The sequence below is a fragment of the Solanum pennellii genome, chromosome 6 (assembly GCF_001406875.1).
Source record: "Solanum pennellii chromosome 6, SPENNV200".
Taxonomy (NCBI): domain Eukaryota; kingdom Viridiplantae; phylum Streptophyta; class Magnoliopsida; order Solanales; family Solanaceae; genus Solanum; species Solanum pennellii.
Genome location: NC_028642.1, coordinates 38,512,022 through 38,523,105, shown reverse-complemented (window position 1 = coordinate 38,523,105; position 11,084 = coordinate 38,512,022). Strand labels below are relative to the sequence as shown.

The 11,084-nt window shown below is 32.9% G+C and overlaps 1 protein-coding gene across 1 annotated transcript; it reads right to left on the bottom strand.

The window, feature by feature from the left end:
- Window positions 1–6,921: 6,921 nt before the first annotated feature.
- On the bottom strand, window positions 6,922–7,422 carry LOC107022296. The gene has a single exon (XM_015222948.1). The coding sequence runs from the start codon at window positions 7,420–7,422 to the stop codon at window positions 6,922–6,924; it is 501 nt and encodes a 166-aa protein (XP_015078434.1).
- Window positions 7,423–11,084: the final 3,662 nt, after the last annotated feature.

The window sequence follows — 11,084 nt, the reverse complement described above, 5'->3', positions numbered from 1 at the left end:
TCATAGATGTTCTTGTGGTGATGACTTCCAGATTTTGGGGAATAATAGATGTTGAATTTTAGAAGTTATTGAATTGGTTTTTATTAATGAGTTTAAGTCTTCCGCATTACTTTCTGTTGATATTAAATTGAAATGTTAGGGTTTAGATTGGTTGGTTCGCTCACATAGGAGGGTAAGTGTGGGTGCCAGTCGCGGCTCGGTTTTGGGTCGTGACAGATGGTCGTCTATTGGCACCTACAATTTCCTGTAGGTGTCTCGGCTAGCCAAAGGGCAATGTGGGGTTTTCACCTAGCCTTTCTAAAATTAGTTGGACGACTTCATAAGGTTATTTTTGATATTATAAATGTTTATATAATTCGTAAACACTTAGATGAATTCATGATTTCAAGACAAAACCCAAGAACTCTAAAGAACTCTCTAGAACACCATTGAAGCTTGAAGAGAGATTGGAGCTTGAAGCTTGGATTCTCCATCAAATCTTCTCAATTTTTGTGGTCTAGCATCAATTAAGGTATTACTTTCATCCTTGAATCTCTTTTTTTCAAGGAGCCAATATTCAAAGTGTTCTTCAAAGACTTCTCAAAAAGATGTACTTCTAAACTGTAATCTAGCCACGGGTTCTTACATAAAACATTTTGAATCATTGTATTATGATTGAATTGATGTTAATTTGATGATTTTAGACTAAAAACTCTATGAACCCATGCAAATCACTAAATCCTAGTTTTGTTTATTTTATGGGTGATTTGATTATGTCTCTATGCTATTGAATTATTATGTAGTTTGATTAGGGTTACTGAATTATGAAAGAGTCATGCTAGAATTATAAGTAGTAAGTAGGCTATCCTAATTTGGTAAATTCATGTTGTATCATCTTTGATTCATTGTATATAGTGATTATTGGATTGAATTGGTGACTATGACTATTGGTAAGACCTTTCTATATTGTGTGATTGAATTGGCTATGGATTGGAGTAGTGAAGTTGGTTTGATGGTATGTTGACTTAACTTTCTCTATATTGTATAGTATAGGTTTTAGATTATGATGATGTTTGGTACGGTCCACTTATGGTGGCGGTGCTTATATTCTATAATTTATGAATTGTGAATAATTTGGCCTCGTCGTCATTACTTTATGAATTATATTATTACCATGTACTACTTGACTATGTTAGTATTGTGAAGCTCTTGATGACTTATGTGTTTATTAATAATTTTCCTATTAATAAACCTATGCCCGAAATCTCAGAGACACACCTATACTATATTAAGGTCCTATTACCCCCCTGAACTTATTTTATTAATAATTTTCTACCCCTTTTCGGCCTACGTGGTACTATTTTGTGGGCCCAACGCTGGTTGACTTTTTTTGTTCAAGATAGTGTCACGTAGACCAAAAAGCGGTAGAAAATTACTTATAAAATAAGTTTAGGGAGGTAATAGGACTTTAGTATAGCGTAAGTGTGTCACAGGGATTTCGGGCATAGGTTAAGGGTCACTTGTGCATTTTCCCTTATTTATAAAATAAGTTTAGAGGGGTAATGGGACCTTAGTATAGTATAAGTGTGTCTCTGAGAATTCGGGCATAGGATGGAGGGGTACTTATGCATTTCCCCTTATATTTAATTGATGTCCAAATTTATAAGACAAAGAGAACTCCTATTTCTTTCTTATTTAACATATTTTTGTTACTTGATTAATCGTGTGCATTTTTAGCTTAAATTATTCATCAATCACTCATGTTTTAGTTTATGGGAAATGTTTGGGCAGACTTGTGGATTGAATGAAAATATTAAAGTAATAGTATTCTTATACAAGTAAATAGTTGTTTCTTCTTTTTGATTTTGGTCTTATATTTCTTTCTTCGGAAAAGAGTCGGAATAATTCTTCAACTATTCGAAATAGATTAATCATACCTTTAAACTATATTACGACTCAAAATTGCCCTTTCCGTCAACCTATTGGACCACACTTACTCTTTTGTTTAACGAAAGAGTTATGTGGCATCTATGTGTGTATTAAAATGTCACATGTAGCTCTACATAGGGGTGGATGTTTGATTCTTCAATTTGATTTTTATCAAACTTCGATCTGGTATTTTTATTTTAGAAAAGTGTGCACCTTATATTAAACCAAACTAATTCGGTTTGGTTTAGTTCGGTATTTTTTAAATCAATTTTTCATTGTGAATGAAAAAATAAATAAGGATAAAGCATAAGATACTTAGAAATTTAAAACTATATTAAAGAATGATGTGTATCATTGTGGAACACTTATTGTGCTAACTAAAAGACTATCTGTTTTTATCAAGAATATATATTGTGCCTCCAGCTATTTCTTGAGAAAAACAAGTACGAAGACGGTTCCTTTACATAATGTATAATGACAAAATTATGTTTGAATTTCTCTTAGAAATTAATATTTGAAGTTACTTTGATTTGTTCATGAATGACTTAATTGTAATTGAATTTTTAATTTTTAGTTAAGAGAATGCCCATATATGATTTAATTGTAGTCGAATTTTTAATTTTTTTAAAATAAAATTTTGATTCTTCGGTACACCGAAGTTTTGCGACTCTTATACAAACACTGAACTTCCGAAAAACTTACACCAACACTGAATCGAAAAACCAATGAACTGAAAACGAAGAACCTAATTAGTTCGGTTTGTTTTTTGGTTTTTCGATATTTATGTCCACCCCCAGCTCCACATATGTATGCCAACACATCCACCTTCATGTGGAAGGTCAATTGTAAATTTCAACCTACTAAATAAATTTGAGTTAGAAATAAATATTTAAATTTTATTATAAAGAAAGCTCAAAATATTATAATAATAAGAAGAAGACAAGAAGTATAAGATGGAGGAGAGAACTTTTCTTATTCAAGCGTGTCTTTCAAATGGTGAGTGATTCTATATTTATACTGTTTAGATATCACTCAAAAAGTCATCTAATTAATAGATACATAGTTATCTTGGAAGTTCTTATCATCTTGAAAGAACCTATACATGAATCCAATTAATAGTGGATAAATCTGGATAATCCACATATAATATACAGTGGATTTATAACACTCCCCCTTGGATATCCATAGATTATGTGCCTCGTTAAAATCTTACTAGGAAAAACCCAGTGGGAAAAAAACTAGTGAAGGAAAAAGAGTACATGCATCTCATAATACGCTTTGAGTGTTGCCTCATTAAAAGCCTTTCCAGGAAAATCCAACTTGGGACAAAACCATAGTTGAGGAAAAGAGTACAACGCGTATTTCACTCCCCCTGATAAAAATTTTACTTGATATCTCGGAGACGGTGCATTCCAATCTTGTATTTCAACTTCTTAAACGTTGATGTTGGCAATGCCTTAGTGAATAAATCAACAAGATTATCATTGGACGAATTTTTTGAACTTCTATCTCACTATTTTGTTGAAGATCATGTGTGAAAAAGAAATTTGGTGAAATATGTTTTGTTCGGTCTCCGTTGATGTAACCTCCTTTCAATTGAGCTATACATGCAGCATTATCTTCGTACATTGTGGTTGGTATATTCTTTTTCAAAGAAAAACCACACAATTCCTGAATATGGTGGGTCATTGATCTCAATCAGATGCACTCTCGACTTGCTTCATGAATGGCTATTATTTCTGCATGATTTGAAGAATTGGCTACCAACGTTTGCTTCATTGATCGCCAAGATATTGTCGTGTCTCCACATGTAAACAAATAATCTGTTTGTGATCGAGCTTTATGCGAATTAGATAAATACCCTACATCTGCGTAACCAATCAGTTCTGACTTGGATTCATTAGAATAGAATAAATCCATATCCATGGTCCATCGAAGTATGTGTTTTAACCCATTCCAATATCTTTTTGTTGGGGCGGAACTGAATCTTGCCAGTAGACTTACTGCAAAAACATATATCTGGTCGAGTATTGTTAGCAAGGTACATTAGTGCCCCTTATGCACTAAGGTAAGGAGTTCCATCACCAAGAAACTCTTCATTCTTCTCTTGAGGTCGAAATGGATCTGTATTGATGTCAAACGATCTTACCACCATTGGAGTACTCAATGGATGTGAGTTATCCATGTAAAAACACTTTAATATCTTTTCTATGTATATTGATTGATGAACAAGTATTCCAATTGACAAATTCTCAATCTTTAGGCCCAGACAAAATTTTATCTTGCTGAGATCTTTCATTTCAAATTCTCTTTTCAGACACTCAACAGTTTCTAAAAGCTCTTTACGAGTGCCAATGATGTTCAAATCATCAACATACACAGCTATTATAACAAATTCAGACTCCGACCGTTTAATTAAAATGCAGGGACAAATCGGGTCATTTTTGTACCTTTTCTTTAACAAATATTCACTCAGACGATTGTACCACATCCTCCCTGATTGCTTCAATCCATACAGAGATTTCTGAAGCTTTATTGGACAAGTTTCTCTTGAATCTTTGTATGCTTCAGGCACTTCGAATGCTTCAGGAATTTTCATAAAGATGTCGTGGTCCAATGAGCCATATAGATAAGCTGTGAAAACGTCCATAAGACGCATTTCAAGTTTTTCATGAACTACCAGATTTATGAGATATCTGAAGGTGATTGCATCTACCACAGGAGAATATGTCTCCATATAATCAATGACAGGTCTTTGAGTCGGGCTTTATATCTCACGACTTCACCTTTCTCATTTTTTTTTCGTACAAAAACTCATTTGTACCCCACTGGCTTGATACCTTCAGGTGTTCGGATTATTGGTTCAAAACTTTACGTTTTTCTAGTGAAGCCAATCCTGCTTGAATTGCATCCTTTCATTTTGACCAATCATTTCTCGGTCTACATTCGTGAACATATTTTGGCTCAAAATCTTCATCTTGTTGCATTATGTCAATAGCAACATTATAGGCAAATATGTTGTCAATCACAACATTATTTCGGTTTCACAACTTTCTCGCGAGACATAATTCATTGAAATTTCATTATTTTCAGAAGTTTGAACCTCCTCGGATATTTCATCATGTGTTATGACTTGGGTCTCATCTTGAGAAATTTCTTGCAACCCATGATCATCTTGATCATTTATTCCTTTTCTCTTTCGAGGATGTTTATCCTTGGAACCAGTTGATTTACCGTTTCAAATGTGGTCTAGACTTATTTGCCTTAATAATTTTTCCCGCCGAGACATCAGCTCGAACTGGAGCATTAGCAGCTGAAATATGTGATTTAGTAATCCTTGGAAGATTAGTTAAATCATCTCGTAGTTGATTCACAATATTCTGTAAATAAATTATTCTTTGAACTTCTTGCTTATATTGATTTGTTCGAGGATCTAGATGAGATAGAGATGATAAATTCCAATCTATCTCTTTTCCCAACTGCTTATGTTCCTAATGTTGGGTATACTAATTCATCAAAATGACAATCAGCAAATCTTGCCTTAAATAAATCTCCAGTCATAGGCTCCAAATATTTTATGATTGAAGGAGATTCATACCCAACATATATCTCCAACCTTCTTTGGGACCCCATCTTTGTGCGTTGTGGTGGAGCAATTGGGATATACACAGCACATCCAAAAATTATAAGATGGAAAATGTTTGTCTCTTGACCAATAGCCAATTGTAATGGGGAGAATTTTTTATAATTGGTTGGTCTTATGCGCGCACAAGTGTTGCTGCATGCAAAACAGCATGCCCCCACATAGACAGAGACAACTTTGTTCTCATTAGCAATGGCCTAGTTATCAATTGCAGACGTTTAATCAATGATTCTGCTAGACTGTTATGAGTATGAACATGCGCAACTAGATGTTCAACTGTTATACCAGTAGATATACAATAATCACTAAATGCCTGAGATGTAAAGTCACCAGCATTATCTAGACGGATTGTCTTTATTGTATAGTCTGAAAATTGTGTTTTCAATCTTATTATTTGAGCCAACAATCTCGCAAAAGTCATGTTGCGAGTTGATAGTAAGCACACATGTAACCATATTGTAGAAACATCTATCAAGATCATATAATATTTAAAGGGTCCACATGCAGGTTGAATTGGTCCACATATATCACATTGTATACGTTCCAGAAACGCAGGGGATTCAATTCCAACCTTAATTGTTGATGGTTTAATGATCAACTTTCCTTGAGAACAAGCAGCACTAGAGAATTCCTTTGATTGAAGGATATTTGGGCTCTTTAAGGTATGCCCATATGAATTCTCATTGATTTTGCGCACCATATTAAATTCGGGATGACCCAACCGATCATGCCAAATGATAAAATCATTAAAATTAGTAAACCTTTTGTTTACTACGGCATGTGATTCAGCTGTACTTATACTTGTATAGTACAATCCATAAGAAAGTGCAGGTAATTTTTCATGCACAATTTTCTTCTCTACATTAATTGTAGTAATGTAAAGGTATTCAACCTTTCCTTTATTAGACGTCTCAACATGATAGCCATTTTGGCGAATAACTTTGAAACATAATAAGTTTCTTTGAGACTTACTACAATATACTGCATCATCAATGGCCAATATTGTCCCTCCAAGTAGTAACAAGGTCGCTCTTCCAGAGCCCTCAATTAATTTTGTACTACCTGATATTGTGTTGACATATGCCATTTTCATAACCAAATTAGAAAAGAATTTCTTTTCTTTTAATATTGTATGCATTGTAGCACTATCAAAAAGGCATACATCTCCATTACTCATCTTGAATCCAACTGACAACTGGGGATTTCTATTAATTTTCATTAAAATACAAATACATTAAAAGAAGTACGAAAGAAAACTAACAATGAAATTTTAAATACTTCAACATGAAGAACATGATAATTAAAAACACATAAGTAAAATATTGAGTAAAATATTAACAGACTTCATTCCCTAGCTAAAGAATCAAACATCAGTTTCGATACCCAAAGAAGTCATCAACTTCCATATGAGTAATGTCACCAAGGCCATCAAAAACATCATTCTTTAAAGCCAAATTTGCTTCAATATTCCTATCATATATTTGTGATGTTCCCGGCTTATCATCATCTTTAAGAGTCATATGTGACTCAGCTCGAGCATTGGAAGAGGAAGCACCACTTTCATTTTCTTTCTTTTTAAAGAAATTTTGGTAGAGCTTAATAAAATGCTCATGCGTGCGACATTCATTCTTCCAATGGTCTTTTATGCCACAACGATGACAATTACTTTTTGAGGGGTTATTTTGAGAACTCATGTTGTTCTCCCTTTTATTATGACCACTACCTCGACGATTTGTGTATCGCCTCTTTTCTTTGCCACGTCCTCTTGCATTATTATAACCCCGATGATCATCTCTTTTTACTTCAGATTGATCACGTGCTTCCACCACATTTTCTTCAGTTTCAGTGGGACGAGCTTCATGATTTTTCATTAAAAGGGCATTATGTTTTTCAGACACCAGGAGATATGAGATCAGTTCAGAATATTTCTTTCACAATATTGTTGCTGCAATATCACATTTGAGGCATGGAAAGTAGTAAGTGTCTTTTTCAACTTGTCCTCATCTTTTATAATCTCCCCACATAATTTCAATTGGGAGGTTATCCTGAACGGAAAAGGGTCTAAAATACCCTTGAAGTATTAAAAATGGTATAAAATTACCCTTCATCCACCTATTGGCTCCAAAATGCCCTTTTCATCCACCTATTGGCTCCAAAATACCCTTGTCATCTACCTTTGAGTTCAAAATTGACCACTTATTTAATGATTTTAAATTTAAACTATTTAAATATTTTTAAAATACTTGATGTTCAACTATTGGTTATACTTTAATTTATTTGTATAATTTATAAACCAACTCACTACCCACCCATTACTAACTAAACCCCACACAATTAATAATCCAACTATAATATCAAAATCGTCATACACACTACTAAAACACGATGAAATTATAGATTAATGAAAATGACATCTAAAATTATTCGAGTCCGAATCGAAGCCCCAATTAAATTTATGTTGAGCCGCTTATTTAGGAGGACTTTCAATTTGAGTCTCTTTCAAGATTGAATTAGAAATTTAAGATTAAAGGTAAAGAAGTAATACATCCCGAATTAATTCATGCACTTTTTTAAAATATAATTTTTTTAATATTTATGATTTGTTTTAAAACTTTTAATATATTATTCTGAAAAAAAATTACCTATGAAGTAACATCACATAATTGAGACGTAAGAATAATTAAGATGAACATAGTCAGACTTTTAAGTTTATCGGTAATTTTTATTTAGACACTTGAATGTATGATAATTTACTTCTATAGATATTTTCGTATTAAACTTTTTAAAACACTCAATTGGCAGTAGCTTTTCTATTGTGGCGTTAATAATGTGAGGGATTTATTAATTTGGAGGTTTTAATTAGTAATGGATGGGTAGTGGATTGATTTATAAATTATACTAATAAGTTAAATTATAACAAATAGTTGAGCGCTACGTATTTTAAAAAATATTTAAATAGTTTAAATATAAAACCGTTAAATAAGTGGTCAATTTTGAACCAAAAGGTGGATGACAAGGGTATTTTGGACCCAATAGGTGGGTGGGAAGGGTATTTTGGAGCCAATAGGTGGATGGAGGGTAATTTTTTACCATTTCCAATACTTTGAGGGTATTTTAGACCCTTTTCCGTATCCTGAATACAACAAACATGTATTCAATTACGGTCTTAAAATCTTGAAACCGTAAATGCATCCACTCATAATGAGCTCTTGACAACACTTGCCTTTAGGTGGTCATATCTCCCCTTTAAATCAGTTCACAATTCAAGTGGATCTTTTACCGTCGGATATTCAATCTTCAGGCCCTCCTCAAGATGATGATGAAGGAAAATCATAGCCTTCGCCTTATCTTGGCTCGATGCTTCATTTTCCTGAGTAATGGTGGCATCAGAATCTTTAGCAACTAAGTGAATCTCAGCATCGAGTACCCATGAAAGATAATTCTTTTCAGAAATATCTAGTGCCACAAACTTAAGTTTGGATAAATTCGACACAACGAAATTATGAAAGAATATGTGAATTAAATAATCATATTTATATAATACCTTTGCAAGTAGCAACTTCGTGCTGATAACGTATTATAAAGAAAACTCAGAATATTATAATAATAAGAAGAAAACAAGAAATATAAGATGGAGGAGAGAACTTTTCTTATTCAAGTGTGTCTTCCAAATGGTGAGTGATTCTCTATTTATAGTGTTGAGATATCACTCCAAAAGTTATCTAATTAATAGATACATAGTTATCTTAGAAGTTCTTATCACCTTGAAAGCACCTATACATGAATCCAATTAATAGTGGATAAATCTAATGGATAATCCACATATACTATACAATGGATTTATAACAAATTTGAATTAATAATTGTAATAACTTGAAGGTCAATTTTGAAAATTATTGAAAAAAAATTTATTTTACCCTTTTGATAATTGCACGAGTCTTGTTTATGAGATTTGTTTTGAAGTCGAATAAAAAAGTTGTGATTTTTCAGAGTTTTGGAGGCTTTAAATTGTTAAAAGTGAGTCTTGTTAAAACCCGAAGCTACAAATTTTGAAATAAAATTATGTTAATTACATCATTTCTGAAATGCAAAATTTGGTTGAAGGATGTTGTCGTTTTCAATTTATGTGGATTTGAGCTCTTGAAATTGAAAGTTTAAGTGAATTTAGATCAAAAATTGACTTTAGTCAATGTTCGAAGGAAGGACACTCGGATGGATTTTCGACGATTCTGTTAGAAATGACAAATTTAGGTTAAGATAAAGACTGATTAAATTTTTGGAGAGTCTAAAGGCGTATCAATTTTTTGGGTCAAATTTAGTTAATTTGTGGCTTCCACGAGTGTTGTATCAAGAAGACCTTAAATACGTATTTGATTTCATTGAGTTGGAAATGTCAAATTAGTTAGATTACATATTTGTTTTGTGTGCACGAAATTTGAATAAATCCTAAGGGTTTACTCAGTAAATTTTATGTCTTGGTGTTTTGTTGTTCTTGTTGCATCTTTTGTCCAGTAGTTCCTTCTTCGCGGTTACAATGCCCTTCATCACGGTCGAATAGGTATTTTCTTGTTGTACATCGCAATCACATTAGACTTGTCGCGATCGTGTAGGGCAATTCTTCCGAGCATCATGATCACATGGGTCAGTGAAGCAATCACGGTAGTCATTAAATGAGTTGACTTTTTTCCTTCATCTCAATAGCGTGGTGTGGATCTCAATCACGATGAGTAAATTGATTTTGGGCAGAATTCAATTATTGTATCTTAAGATTTAATAATATTTTTATTAAGAAAAAAATATATACTCTTTGATTTGAAAAGGCTTAACCCATTAAACTTGGCACGAAATTTCACTTAGACCCCTCAAGTGGGTGATGTTCATTTTAGACACCTCATGTAAGGTCTCGCTTTGTCATTTTGACATTTTTTACTTACATGGCTTAGTGAGTGTAATACACTCACTCAGCGCGCGTGAAAAACCTGTTTAGTCGAATTGTTAATTATTTTTTTCTTATTCTTTCCCATTTTCAGCCACCATTTTTGCAAACTTAAATATTCAATATGGTGAATAAGAATAGATACATTAAAATGATGAAAAATGATGGAAATTATTTTAGAAATTTAGAAATAGACCCATTTCAAGATTAAATATTAAATTATTCATGAGATTCTTTCTTGAAAGAATTTAATATTTAAAGAGAAGTAAGTTTAATTTTTGGTAAATTATAAATTTGCTAATTAGGGTAAAAAAGAAATTTTTTATTGAAGAAGACACTAATAAAAAAGGAAGAGTATGTAGCTACACCCAGATGTTTTAGCAAAAAAGAGATGGAGGTATTTGGAGAAGACAATGGAGTGGGCAAACGGGTATGTGCAGATTTTCTTCAAATGAGTAGGGGCATTTGGAGAAGCCGATGGGGGATGGGGGCAGGTGTTTCTGCAAATGGATATGATTTTTTGGAGAAGATAATTAGGGGGAGGTGTTCTGCAAATGGATATGTATTTTTGGAGAAGACAATGGTGGGTGGGTGGGT